This window comes from Kockiozyma suomiensis (assembly GCF_038497685.1).
Source record: "Kockiozyma suomiensis strain NRRL Y-17356 unplaced genomic scaffold V2V93scaffold_19, whole genome shotgun sequence".
Taxonomy (NCBI): domain Eukaryota; kingdom Fungi; phylum Ascomycota; class Lipomycetes; order Lipomycetales; family Lipomycetaceae; genus Kockiozyma; species Kockiozyma suomiensis.
Genome location: NW_027117682.1, coordinates 19618 through 32423, shown reverse-complemented (window position 1 = coordinate 32423; position 12806 = coordinate 19618). Strand labels below are relative to the sequence as shown.

The window sequence follows — 12806 nt, the reverse complement described above, 5'->3', positions numbered from 1 at the left end:
AGATAAAAGAAATGCACAATGTTCGGGGTAATCAGCGTCGGTACTTTCAGCAGCCAACCCCTCTCCTGCCCACCCTTTCCCAGACACTGAGCCACTCTATTAGACAATGGGTTGTTCAAAAAGGCTATGGTTGGTGATAGGTCCAAATGTAGCATTGATGGTAATAAACAGCATCACCTCGCTTATCGCCACCGGAAAGGGCGATCTTAGTAAGTGATATATGCCTCTGTGCGGGGCTGGCGCGGGGTCACTTTATAGTTTAGCCGGCGCTTGTGCGTCTCCACAAATCCTCAATCGATTATATAACCCGGACAGTCTATAAATCCCGGTCTCCCCGGCGTCCGCAGAGCTGTCTCGTTTTCCGCCGGAACAAGTGATTTCTCTTCCTTCTTCTCTTTGCTTGCTGCAAAATGGCCTTATTCTCCTTGCCCGTTCTTGTATTGCTGGCAGTGGCGGCGCTAGGCATCTTCAAGATCATGCGCATCGGCCGGCGCCACCCTCGCATGCCCCCCGGACCCCCTACTGTTCCCCTACTAGGTAACGCGCTGCAAATCCCTACCACTGGCCTCGGAAGAAAGTGCGTATATTATCTCTCGTTTTGGTACATACAGTCTCTAACAACGGTGCAGATTCAAAGAATGGTCTGATGAGTATGGCCCAATCTTTTCACTCACCGTCGGACCCACAAATATGATTGTCCTCTGCGACAGAAAGGCCATCAACCGTCTGCTTGACAAGAAAGGCAGCATCTACTCAGAGCGGCCCTTTAACTACGTCACCAACTACGTCACACATGGCGACCATCTCACGCTCGAGTGCCCCACACCGTCCTGGCGCGAGAAGCGTGCGGTTGTCACACGAAACCTTAACCCCAAGATCCTGGATGAGAAGCACTTTCGCGTGCAGGAGGCCGAGGCCGTGATCCTCATGAACAACTTGCTCAATGATCCATCTAAGATGTTTGATTACGCAAGACTCTACACAGTCTCCGTTGCCAGCAGCATTATCTGGGGTCAGCGCGTCACTTCGCTCGACTCGTTCTGGTACAAGGACTTTTACGACCTCATGGCCCTCTGGCTTGAGACTCAAGAGCCCGGAGCCAACCCGCCCATAGACGAATTCCCTATCCTAAAGTATCTTCCTGGTCACTGGAAGAAGCGTGCAAGCCGTTGCCGCAAAGAAATGGACGCCATGTGGGACCAGGCGCGCGCCCGAGTTGACGCGAGACGCGCAAAGGGTATTCGTCGTGACAGTTTCATTGACGATAAGCTTGACGAGTATGGCGAGAAGGGATTCCCCATGTCGGAGCATGCCTTCAATAACTTGTTTGGCGAGTTGCTCGAGGCTGGCGCTGATACGACCGCCAACCAGATCCTGACTTTGGTGCTTGCGCTGGCAAAGAACCCTGACGTGCGAAAGAAGGCGCAAGCCGAGATCGATGCCGTCTGCGGCTCTGAGCGAGCGCCCATGTTTTCGGATTTTGATGATTTGCCTTATGTTAACTGCATTGTCAAGGAGGGAATGAGATGGCGACCCACGTATGTCCTCCTTCTGATTAACTTATCAGTCATGTAAATCAAATTGACTTTTATTTTTTATTTTGTTTTTAGTGCCTCACTTGGTCTTCCTCACATGAACAATCAGGGTGAGTAGTTTTTGCATTTTCTGATTGGAAGATTATAACAGCTGACAAGTATATATATAGACGACGAGTACGAAGGAATGTTTATCCCCAAAGGATCAATCATTTTTATTGGCGTGTGGGCAATGCATCAAAATGAAAAGATGTATCCTGACCACAACAAATTCAACCCCGACCGATTTCTTAACCACCCAAAGCTTGCCCATGAGTACGCAGTCAGCCCTGATTACGAGAATCGGGACCATTACGGCTACGGCGGTGGTCGCCGCATGTGCCCAGGCATGCATCTCGCTGAGCGAAGCATGTGGCGTATTGTCGCCAAGTTGCTGTGGGCGTTCGACATTGCCGAGCCCATCGACCCCGTCACCGGCCAGGTGAAGCCGCTCGACAATGATGGATACAACTCTGCGATTCTGCTGTGTCCATTGCCGTATCAGGTGCGGATGACGCCGCGCAGTCAGGCGCACTTGGACAGTATTCGCAGGGAGTGGAGCCATGCGCAGAGCTTTATGAGTCAATGGGAGTAGTGCTGAAAGGAGTCAGATATTAGTCATTAGCTTTAAAAATATAATCCCTGTTTTGATTGTCTGTATGATTGGTGGCGTAGGGTAGAAGACTCTATTAGCCAAATAGAAAGCTGCTTGAACAAAGAGTTTGTGCGCGTGGGGAAGCAGGCAGCCGCACCTTCGGCGGCGTCTTTCGGATAGCGAAACACGAAAGCACCTGTAGACATCTGTAATGCGGGGACGGTTTTCAAAAGTAGTTAGAAAATTCATATTATGACCAACAAGTATTATCTTGCATTTTGAACGCATTTTCTGTAATCTCAGAGGTTCAGCCAATCCTAGGCCAGTGAATCAGCTGATGCGCGGCCGAGCTGCCGGCCACCGGCACCCGCATCAGTCGCGCTGCTCGGTACAATTTTGGCGGAGCGACTGCTGGGAGATTCACCGCCCCGCCAAAACTGAGAGTCAATACCCGGCCTTTTATTACCTCTCGAGTCTGCCGGTTTTTATTCCTCTTCTCTATCTTCTCACTCATCTCCTCTCACTTTTCTCTCTAATGGCCCCTGCTACTCTACCATCGTCGCTGCCCCTCAACGGCGAGCCCCGCGCCGTCAACTTAGAGCCCGTCTCGACGATCGAGACAGAGTTTCTCGTCGTAGGCGCAGGCCCCGCAGGAGCCGCCCTGGCCTGCTTTCTCACTTCTTATGGTGTGTTGAACCTGATCAGACTTTAAAAATGAAAAGAGAAAGAAATAGAAAAAAAAAAAGAAAGAAAAACAATAGAAGCTAACAAACATTGGCAGGCATCAAGGGCCTCATGATCTCCACCGCGCCCGGCACCGCTAACACACCGCGGGCTCATATCACAAACATGGCCGCTCTCGACGCACTACGCGATGTCGGCGTCGATGAAGAACTCTATGACCTCTCCTGCAAAGGTGAGGAGTTTATGATCCACACACGCTGGTGTCACTCGATGGCTGGCGAGGAGTACGCGCGCATCTACTCGTGGGGTAACGATCCCAAGCGCAAGGGCGAGTACGAGACGGCAAGTCCCTGCGCGCCTGTCGACCTACCGCAGACCCTGCTCGAGCCTGTGCTCGTGCGCCATGCTACCCAGAACGGATTTTATACGCGGTTTAACACCTCGCTGCTCTCGTTCACTGAGGACGACGCCACGGGTGAGATCACTGCCACCGTCCAGGACGACATCTCAAAGACGGTATTCGATATCAAGACCAAGTACCTGTTTGGCGCCGATGGTGCCCGCAGTGTCGTCGTCCGCCAGCTCGACTTCCCTCTCGACGCCAAGCCGCAGCAGGGCCTCGCTATCAACGTGCTCGTCAAGGCCGACCTCTCGCACCTGGTCCAGTACCGCACCGGTAACTTGCATTGGGTTATGCAGCCCGAGAAAGACCACCCTTACTTTGGCTGGATGGGAATCGTGCGCATGATCAAGCCCTGGAAGGAGTGGATGTTCATTCTCTTTCCCGATCGCACCGTCGACCCGCAAAAAGTCAACCCCTCAAACGAAGAGTACCTCTCACGGGTGCGCGACTTTATCGGCGACGACACGCCGGCCGAGATTATCAACGTCTCTAAATGGTATATCAACGAGATCGTTGCCACACAGTATTCGTCCGGCCAAAACATCTTTTGTCTCGGTGATGCCGTCCACCGCCACCCGCCCATGAACGGCCTCGGCTCAAACACCTGCATCCAGGATGCCTTCAACCTGGCGTGGAAGATCGCGTACGTGCGACAGGGCCTGGCCGACCCTTCGATCCTCGAGACCTACTCGACCGAGCGCCAGCCTGTCGGCCGGCAAATCATAACTCGCGCTAACGACGGCTTCCGCGATCACTTTAAAATTTGGGAGGCTCTCGGAACCTCCATCACCAGTCTCGACGAGCGCAAGAAGGTGATGGCCGAGCTCTCGTCCGCGACTCCTGAGGGCAAGCTTCGCCGCGAGCAGCTGCGAAAGGCCATCAGCCAGTCCTCGCACGAGTTCCACGGTCTCGGCGCGGAGATGAACCAGCATTATGAGTCCACTGCCATCTACTCGGCCGACGAGCCTGCGCCGTTTAAATACACCGGCAAAGCCGCCGAGGACCCGGTTCTCTACTACGAGCCTTCGACCTACCCTGGCTCGCGCCTGCCGCACGTCTGGCTCAACACTGCCATTCCCAGCAAGCCAATGTCGACCATCGATCTTGCCGGACATGGACAATTTACTCTCTTCACCGGTATCGGCGGCGAGGCCTGGAAGCAGGCCGCCGCAAAGCTCTCGGTGCCAATCAAGGCCTACAGCATTGGCTTCCGCCAGGACTGGGAGGACCCGTACTTTGAGTGGGACAGACTGAATGGTATCGATGAGGATGGCTGCATCCTAGTTCGACCTGATAGGTATGTTGCCTGGCGTACGCCGAGTGTGATCGGAGGCGTTGACGCGTGCGAGGCAAAGCTTAAGGAGGTGCTCAACTCGGTTTTGGGTTTTGCTAAATGAAGAGATTGTTGAGGCTAAAGTTTTTTTGTATTTTGTAATGTAATTAATCCATCTTTGAATCATCAGTGTTTTGCAATATGGTAGAATACTTTTGACAGGAGAAACGTACAAGATACATCTGCCCATACGAACAATGGATGGCGAGAAAAAAATGATAAAATTAAAAAATTAAAATTAAAAAAATTAAATAAACAAGGTTTTGATTGCGGACCAATTCAGATCGGAAGTTCAGAGTACATATTTGACCATCTATATTTTTCCTCTTTCTCTACTCGTGTTTGAAACAAGCCGATGGAAATGGAAAGAATTCAGTTTGCAAATTTTCTGGTTTCGAGGGATATAAAAAATCTGCTTTTAGAGAAATTTATAAATTCATCTGGGATAAGTTTGGATAATAGATTAGCTAATCCGGTGGAAGCTGTAGTAGCTTAGAAGCTAGAATTAGGATAAGAATTTACGAGAGTTAAAAACCCGGAAAATAAAACACTCAGCACAGATGCAGCAAGATTTAATACCGATAAGTTGTTCAAAATATTAAAAAAAGGAGACCAAAACAAAAAGTCAAAAAAAAAACAAGACAAGTGTGAATATCTTCGATTAACATAAGTATATACATTATAGAACGGACCTCAACACACAATTCATAAAATATTATAGTTATATAAATATTAGATATAAGAACAACATGATAAGTGAATGTAACAATTGAGAGTGCTTAGAATATAAAGGAATTAGTTGTTCGATTATCATCCGTTCTCAGTAATCTGTACAAATAACTTAGTTAATCTTTTCTAGCCGGTTTTTTTTACGACAAAAGAGTAGAAATTATTGGAAAAAATTACAATAATTCAGTTTCTGACATTAATTCTACTATTGCATGAAAGAATAAAAACTCTTTTGCCTCGAATTATCGCTTTGCATTGCCTTACCTAAAAAATGAATATATGTTTTTGAACTCTTTAGCGCAGAATGTTGATTCAATCGTTATTTATGTTGACAAGCTGATTTAGCTTAACGCGGATCTTCAATATTTACACCATTAACATATAGTACAGTAGGCTACACTTAACATACTATACATTTCATCTTGCTACCAGCAGCAACCAATTAACAAAAAGACGACAAAAAAGGGCAAACAAATATATCAACAAAAATAAATTCATCATGTCAACTCCCGCTATTCCAGATAGTTCAAGCAAGTTCCCGACAAAAAAAAAAAAAAAAAAAAAAAAAAAACTAGAGAGACAAAGAAATAATAGTTTACTGTCAGTATATGACACTGCCGCTCAATAGCTCATCAAGATAACTAGCAAGCTCCAAACTACTACCATCCATATGCAACCCAAATGCCATCGGCGGTAATGAATCTGCACCGCCTCCCAAAGACTGCTGCAGTGACTCGCCAAACATTTTGAGCTCAGGCGACGTAACTGCAGACGATGTCGAGTGCTCCGACACACCGTTCGTACCCGTATTAAGACTAGCTGATGGCGTTGCGCACGGTGAGTTGCGCAGCGAGGTACGCAAAAAGTCCAAGGCAGACAAGCTGGGCGAGAAGCTTTCCAAAAACATCTCGGGCGACAGCAATGGCGGCAGCATGGTGGGCTTCCTGTCTTCTGAATCAGGGCGCTCTGCGGACGAGATGGCACTCGCGGCCTCATACAGCGCGCTTGTGGCTGCCACATTCGGCACCGCGCCAGTATCGTCCGGCGGGGCTAGCTGCAGATCTTTCTGCCTGCTTTCTTGTGTCCATGTCTCGTCCTGCGTCTCTGTCGAAGGGCTCTCTTTCTTGGTCTTTTTCAGTCCATTCCTGGGCTTCGACTTGAGCTGCTCCTCAATCATCTTGCGATATCGTTCCAACTCTTCTTCGAGAAGTTCAAGATTATGCTGAAGCGCAGTCTGGATTCCCCAAAATCCGACACACTTCTTGTAAGTCTGGTAGAGGACTTCAAACTTGCTCTTGATAAGGTTTCGGTTCGTGCCAGACGGGCCGAATTCCTTGTGCACAAGCTCGACTGCCGATGCCAGCCAGATCGTTGACGCCAAAAAGGGATTGATATACTTGATATGGTCCTCATGACTGCGTCGCGTGATTGATAAGATATTGTCGGCTGCTTCGAGATAAAGTGACAGCGAGAGGTCATCCTCCCGCTTGACACCTACTCTCATCTTGTTGCTGAAACGATTAAACGTCGCCGCCGCGCGCGCTGCCGATCCAAACACGTCATAATGGTGAATCATCAGCTTGGCCAGCTGCGTCATGACGTAGATATTGTGGATTCCACAGTGTTGCTGCCGCAAACTAAAAATCTGGCCGGGTTCGCGCGCATCAAAGCTTAGATACTGGCTGCGATATCGCAGATGTGATGGCAAGGCAATCGAAAAACATCGCACCGAGTTGGAGAGCATCTCCAAGCGATCCCCATTTTCTTGCAAAGCTTTCTTAGCCTCTAGCCGCTTCTGCTTGAATTCTGCGATAGAAACATTATTGGTCGCCGCACTCACTGCGCCAGCAAAATTTGAATTTGACCATTGCGATACAGACAAGTTTTGCGCAACGTTCTCTTCTGAGGGAAACCCACTGCCTAAATTCATGATCGCTCTGGGTTTGGAGATCATCTGTGCTTGCTTCATCAGCGAGTTGATTACTATAAACCACGCCTTGGGAGACTGGTTCCCGCTCTCTTGCAGCAACTTGCAGCGCAAAATCAAGTCCGGCTCGAATAAGCAGCTGCCAGTCGGCGTTCCTTCGTACCAATATTTGTCCTCGACCGGTAGTAAGGTTTCCATCTGAGACCAATCGACCGCGGTCGGACAGCGACGAATCGTGCTTGCAAAGACATCCATCTCCCAGACCGCCCACCATGCACGACGTTTCTCTTCGTCATCGATCCATCGCAAAGGGGCTTGCTGAGACCCTTCGACCGGAGTGGCATCAATAAGATGCAGATTTAGCTCGTAGGCAAGACGCACACAGGCACCCATAGCACGCCAGGCTTTGCCACGCACCCCCTGCGAGAGCATAACATGCGTGCTAATAATATGTGCCTGCAGCAGCGCCAGAGGCGGAGGCTCGTCGCCGCATTCTTGCAGCGCCTCGTCGATAAACTTTGTAGCGAGAGAGAGAAACATAGCCGGCGTATACCGCGAGAGCGACTTTGGCTCGACATTTTCATCCGGGCCACAGAATCGCGCCGCAAAGGCAAGCATAGAAGCTAGTAATGCATGAACTTGAGCAGGCGATGAAATCTTACTAATTTTGTCCTCAAAGCTGGGCTCTCGGATCAGAGATATCGAGACCATGTTCTCAAAGTAGATTTGTACTAACCGCCGCAGATCATCGGGTGTGACTCTGAGCGCGTAACACGCTCTGGCGATCATAAGCGGCTGCTGATTCTCAACCGACTCTTTCGACGACGCCGGCGATCCGCTCTCCTTGTCCTTGTCAGTATCTGGCGGCGTCGAAGCCTCATGAGACGGATGAAGAATGTAAGACAGATAAGATATTGTGCTTTGTGAGTCGCGGCGCTGCTTCGAGGCCTCGACGAGGACTTCGGCGGCGGCTTCTTCGTCAGTTGCCACCCGCTTCGCCGGCGGCTCGCTCTCCGCCTGCTCCGGCGTCACGGCAATAATAGGGGTAGTAACCTGCTGCTTGGGCGATACGGAAGGCGGGCCAATTGATTCGACAGGCGCGACCTTACTTTGCTGGGCTTCACGTTGGCGTTTGCGGCTGCGCTGTAGGGTGCCTGAAAAGTAGAGAGGCCAAGTCAGCGCCATTTCGCACACACACACACACACACAACAAATGAAGAAACAAGATCAATATTGGGCATACCTATTTTAGGGCCAGGCTTCATCGGACCGGGAGGATAGTCGCATGGCTGGTTTGTCTGGCGACAGACACCGCACTGGGGGAGCTCGCGGCCGCTGAGGTGCAAAAGGTCAGTAAGCATATACGAGTAGAAGGGCGAGTAAAAGTACTAGCAAGTAGGAAGAGCTGCAAAAAAGCAATTACCATTTGATTTTACGCCTAGACGGATGATTAGCTTGCAGAAGATGAGATATCAACCTAAGGACAAAACAAAATCATACTTGCGGCAGGTATGGCAGGCGATGTCGGATTTTAAGGCATCATCAAACCACATTGCTAATAGATAGTGGTTATAGCGGCAGATGCGAGGCGAAGAGGTGGCCGAGGAAGGAAAAAAATCGAAGGCGCGCGCGCGGGAAGATGGGTCTGCGGCAGGTCATATCTGGCTCCCGCGGCGGTCAACTTTCCCCGCACCCGACCCCGCACCCTGGTCCCCCGCACTCAGCACGTGACTATTTAAGTGACACCAAGTGCAAATGCTGACACATCCTATCACCAATCCCACGGCCGCCTGATCCCTGATATCTGAGCCGCCTGATTCGCTGATCCAGAGTCGCTGATCCAGATTCTCAATTATCTATCTCAACCTCCTAGTCATTATACTTAGAACAGCTCCAGGCAGATCGCGGAAATGATAAGGCGATTGCGGACGATTGAGTAGGTGTGCGTGTTGACTAGGCGCTCCATTGAGAATTAGTCCGTCCGGGGCTAAAGTTTTGAGGGGCACTACGCCTCAGCTTTTGGGATAACAGCCTGTTTAATAAGCGGGCTGTGCCTTCTACGCTTTTCCTTGCGTACTTCCTCATTTCTCATTTCTCATTTCTCACATCTCTATAATGTCTGCCCCCAACTGGTCCCATCTCATCCGCTTCATCGCCGTCGAGGACGCGCAGGTGCACCTCGGTCAGATTGACCCGGCGAAGTACCCCGATGTCGGCCTCAGCACCTACAAGGGTGAGACCGTCGTTGCAAAGCTCGTCACTGGTAGCATCTTTGACGGTGTCGTGACCGACAAGGAGTTCACTGTCGCTCAATTGCTCTCTCCGATCGCAATTGAGGAGATCCCAATTATCCGCTGCCTTGGTCTCAACTACAAGGATCATGCGCGAGAGGCCAGCATGCCAATCCCCAACGAGCCAGTGCTCTTCATCAAGCCCCGCACGGCTCTCAACGGACCCTACCCGGCCAAGATCAATATCCCCAAGATCGCGCAGGACGGCACTTCCGATTACGAGGCTGAGATGGTTGTCATCCTCTCCAAGAGCGGTCGTGACATTCCCAAGGAGAATGCCCTCGACTATGTCCTCGGTTACACGGCGAGCAACGATGTTAGCGCGCGCGCGCAGCAATTTAAGAACTCGCAGTGGTGCTTCTCCAAGGGCCTAGATGGTTCGGCTCCGCTCGGCCCCGTCTTGCTTTCGCCCGCAGCAATCGGCGATCCTCACCAGCTCCAGATCCAGGCTATCCTCAACGACCAAGTCGTGCAGGATTCAAACACCAAGGAGATGATTTTTGGCATTGCCGAGACTATCTCTTTCTTGTCACAGGGCACAACCCTCGAGCGCGGCACTGTCATCATGACCGGTACCGGCCCCGGTATCGGCGCCATGCGAAACCCTAAGATCGTGCTGCAGGATGGCGACGACATGCGGGTCTACATGGACAAGATTGGCACCCTGATTAACAAAGTCTGGTACGAGTAAATATCTACATTTATATATATATATATATATATATACATACATGTTACCATAGTATAGATCAATGCATTATGCAAATAAAAGCTTGTAGCAAATGCCTTGCAGCAGGCAGATTCTACGCATACTTTTTGTTTATGATGCTATTTTATATCGTAGTTACATTATAACTGTACTACTCATTTTAATTTGCCGCAATCAACTTTAAACTTTACTTTCATATTGACTCAGTTTATTTGGTTCTGACCAGTTAAGTATCTTCTTTCTAATGCAACCTAAACTTTTTCAGCTGCCACTATATTTCCATTAAGACTACCTAAAACATCCGATCAAAAGTCGCCAAAAATCTTTTTCAGTCCGACGATGTGCCAGGGTACGACAAAGACAGCGTAATAGTCAAAGAGAGCAGTGATGCAATCGCGGAATCCCTGCTTGTTCTCAAAGTCGACGTGGTGCGCGTCGACGGACTTCCAGTTTATGAGCAGAATCTGGTCCTGCAAGTTCTCAATCTGCGACGAGATAAAGAAGCCATCGCAGCCGGGCTCGGCCTCGAGAATTGGAGCGACAGCCTTGGCGAACGTGTCGAGGTAGCCGTGGACCTTGCCCTCGACAACCTTTGTCCATGCTACCTCGATTGCGGGCGAGGAGAGGATGGAGCGGAAATGAGCCTCGTCCGATACAGTAGAGACGTCGAGCAGTGCATGGCGCTGCCAGTCAATCTTGCGGCCGTTCATCGCCGGCTGGATCGTGGTGTTGAGTTCGTCATACTTGGACGAAGTGAAGAAGGCCCGCGAGTCTTCGAGGGACGACCAGAGCAGGAGGTAGATGCGCACGTACTTTTCCTCAAACTTGAAGCCTTGCCAGGCCGCAATCAGACCGGGAGCGCTACATGAGGCAGAGTAAGTACGGGAGGTATAAAGTTAGAGGCAGAGCGGATAAGTAAAAACGACGTACCTGAGGAGGATGCTGATCGGGCCGTCGAGGTTGGCGTCGATCTCGGCCTCAGACTTGACGGGACGGTGAGGAAGGATGATTAGTTGAACTGCACGCTCAGGCATGATTGATACAAATGATGAGTTGATAGTGGTCTATGTTTTAGTATAGCGAGGGCGAGGAGCAGGGTGCTTTTATATTGGCTCGCCATCATAAAGAGCGATCGAACAGTAATCAAAGTGGCTTTCGCTGACATAAGCTTCCCCAGACTTCGGACGCACTAAATCCCGACCTCGTGCGGCGCCGCTCAGACTTCGCGCAGACTGCCCGGTTCTCCGCATAGCCGCCTCAAGCATATATAGCTAATTCAGCAGGCCTGTTAGTAACCCGACTTCTTCGCATACTTCTCTCATCTGCAATGTCTGGTTACTCTGGAATCAAAGGAAGTGTCTACATCGTCACCGGCGCTGCTTCTGGCATCGGCCGTGCAACTGCTGTCCGACTCGCATCTCTCGGCGCCAGCGGGCTCGCTCTCAGCGATGTCAACGTGGCAGGTCTCGAGGAGACAAACAAAACCATCTGTTCGTTAACTCCTTTCTTTTTTTTTTTTTTGCCATTGTCATTTGTCATTCTCTCGCTCTAACAATTGATCGCAGCGGCCGATTACCCTGAGACCAAGGTCACCCTGACAAAGCTTGACGTTTCGGATCTCGATGCTGTCGCCGCCTGGGTCGAGGGTTCCTACAAGCACTTCGGCAAGATTGATGGCGCTGCTAATGTCGCTGGTCTTGCCGGTGGAGACGGAAATACCAATACTAGCAACATTGTATGTTCTATCTGCGCTTCATTCCCATCTTTTCGTCTTATATTTCTAACCATGCTTCTTCTCTAGCCCCAAGCCATGTGGGACAAGACTATTGGCGTCAATCTCACTGGTCTGATGGCCTGCATGCGTGCCGAGCTCCAGTATCTGCCCAAGCCCGGTGGCGCGATCGTCAACGTAGCCAGTACAGCAGGCATCCGCGGTTTGCCTGGCAGCTCGACCTACTCGGCCAGTAAGTTTGGTGTCATCGGACTCACTCAGTCCGCGGCAGGTGAGTTCGGACAGAGTGGCATTCGCATCAATGCAGTCCTCCCGGGCCCTATCGACACCGCCATCTTCAGAGATGGCGAAAAGAAGGGTCTCTTTGACTCCAAGATCATGGGCGGAAGCACCTTCTTCAATCGCATGGGACAGGCTGCTGAGGTTGCCAATGTTTTGGCGTTCCTGCTTAGTAGCGACTCTAGCTTCGTCACTGGTGCAGCCTGGCCTGTTGACGGTGGATACACTGCCAAATAAGCCAATTCCTGTATCCTTTTATAAAGACAATATTTGTTTACATAGAATATAACCATTGAACTATTTCATAATCTGTATCTGTTCCTTAAATCTTTGTGCACTTTTCCCACTTCCGATATGCCGTGTCGACGACGTATGTTGTTGAGCTAGGCAGGGGCACAGATTTGTTAGGTCATGCTACTCTTGAGTCGAATCGACATTATTCGACATAATGCGATACAGTAAGAGGATAGTCATTATATCGGCCGAGAGACCGGCCGAGAGACCAGCCTTAATTGAAAGTTGTATAAGCGATAAGATATCGGCTCGTCAG

General features: G+C 50.2%; 6 protein-coding genes across 6 annotated transcripts; 4 read left to right on the top strand and 2 right to left on the bottom strand.

Moving 5' to 3' along the window:
* The first annotated feature begins 73 nt into the window (after window positions 1–73).
* V2V93DRAFT_376246 (putative cytochrome P450 oxidoreductase) lies at window positions 74–2452 on the top strand. The gene is made up of 4 exons (XM_066911693.1): window positions 74–577; window positions 630–1538; window positions 1611–1645; window positions 1706–2452. Exons 1-4 carry the CDS (start codon window positions 411–413, stop codon window positions 2167–2169), a joined length of 1575 nt encoding a protein of 524 aa, XP_066763105.1. The 5' UTR covers window positions 74–410; the 3' UTR covers window positions 2170–2452.
* Window positions 2453–2704: 252 nt separating this feature from the next.
* V2V93DRAFT_382901 (FAD binding domain-containing protein) lies at window positions 2705–4653 on the top strand (the record flags this gene model as incomplete). The annotated part of the gene is made up of 2 exons (XM_066912173.1): window positions 2705–2855; window positions 2951–4653. The coding sequence occupies 2 exons, from the start codon at window positions 2705–2707 to the stop codon at window positions 4651–4653; spliced, it is 1854 nt and encodes a 617-aa protein (XP_066763104.1).
* A 1090-nt stretch (window positions 4654–5743) lies between these two features.
* V2V93DRAFT_104337 (fungal-specific transcription factor domain-containing protein) lies at window positions 5744–8951 on the bottom strand. Its single transcript, XM_066906729.1, has 3 exons — window positions 8746–8951; window positions 8489–8683; window positions 5744–8399 (listed from the first exon to the last, which is right to left on the bottom strand). Exons 2-3 carry the CDS (start codon window positions 8604–8606, stop codon window positions 5920–5922), a joined length of 2598 nt encoding a protein of 865 aa, XP_066763103.1. The 5' UTR covers window positions 8607–8683; window positions 8746–8951; the 3' UTR covers window positions 5744–5919.
* A 62-nt stretch (window positions 8952–9013) lies between these two features.
* Window positions 9014–10513, top strand: V2V93DRAFT_376241 (uncharacterized protein). The gene has a single exon (XM_066911692.1). The coding sequence runs from the start codon at window positions 9361–9363 to the stop codon at window positions 10225–10227; it is 867 nt and encodes a 288-aa protein (XP_066763102.1). The 5' UTR covers window positions 9014–9360; the 3' UTR covers window positions 10228–10513.
* On the bottom strand, window positions 10291–11343 carry V2V93DRAFT_376240 (uncharacterized protein). The gene is made up of 2 exons (XM_066911691.1): window positions 11176–11343; window positions 10291–11106 (listed from the first exon to the last, which is right to left on the bottom strand). Exons 1-2 carry the CDS (start codon window positions 11277–11279, stop codon window positions 10551–10553), a joined length of 660 nt encoding a protein of 219 aa, XP_066763101.1. The 5' UTR covers window positions 11280–11343; the 3' UTR covers window positions 10291–10550.
* Window positions 11344–11479: 136 nt separating this feature from the next.
* V2V93DRAFT_376239 (NAD(P)-binding protein) lies at window positions 11480–12552 on the top strand. Its single transcript, XM_066911690.1, has 3 exons — window positions 11480–11735; window positions 11811–11980; window positions 12047–12552. Exons 1-3 carry the CDS (start codon window positions 11573–11575, stop codon window positions 12491–12493), a joined length of 780 nt encoding a protein of 259 aa, XP_066763100.1. The 5' UTR covers window positions 11480–11572; the 3' UTR covers window positions 12494–12552.
* The last annotated feature ends 254 nt before the right edge of the window (window positions 12553–12806 follow it).

Coding starts and splice junctions, on each gene's coding strand:
- V2V93DRAFT_376246 (XM_066911693.1), top strand. CDS start 411: ATGGCCTTATTCTCCTTGCCCGTTCTTGTATTGCTGGCAGTGGCGGCG. Junction 578..629: donor ACCACTGGCCTCGGAAGAAA/GTGCGTATATTA, acceptor ACAACGGTGCAG/ATTCAAAGAATGGTCTGATG. Junction 1,539..1,610: donor GGAATGAGATGGCGACCCAC/GTATGTCCTCCT, acceptor TTTTGTTTTTAG/TGCCTCACTTGGTCTTCCTC.
- V2V93DRAFT_104337 (XM_066906729.1), bottom strand. CDS start 8,606: ATGCTTACTGACCTTTTGCACCTCAGCGGCCGCGAGCTCCCCCAGTGC. Junction 8,400..8,488: donor GAAGCCTGGCCCTAAAATAG/GTATGCCCAATA, acceptor TCTACTTTTCAG/GCACCCTACAGCGCAGCCGC.
- V2V93DRAFT_376241 (XM_066911692.1), top strand. CDS start 9,361: ATGTCTGCCCCCAACTGGTCCCATCTCATCCGCTTCATCGCCGTCGAG.
- V2V93DRAFT_376240 (XM_066911691.1), bottom strand. CDS start 11,279: ATGCCTGAGCGTGCAGTTCAACTAATCATCCTTCCTCACCGTCCCGTC. Junction 11,107..11,175: donor CCGATCAGCATCCTCCTCAG/GTACGTCGTTTT, acceptor TGCCTCATGTAG/CGCTCCCGGTCTGATTGCGG.
- V2V93DRAFT_376239 (XM_066911690.1), top strand. CDS start 11,573: ATGTCTGGTTACTCTGGAATCAAAGGAAGTGTCTACATCGTCACCGGC. Junction 11,736..11,810: donor GGAGACAAACAAAACCATCT/GTTCGTTAACTC, acceptor AATTGATCGCAG/CGGCCGATTACCCTGAGACC. Junction 11,981..12,046: donor ATACCAATACTAGCAACATT/GTATGTTCTATC, acceptor CTTCTTCTCTAG/CCCCAAGCCATGTGGGACAA.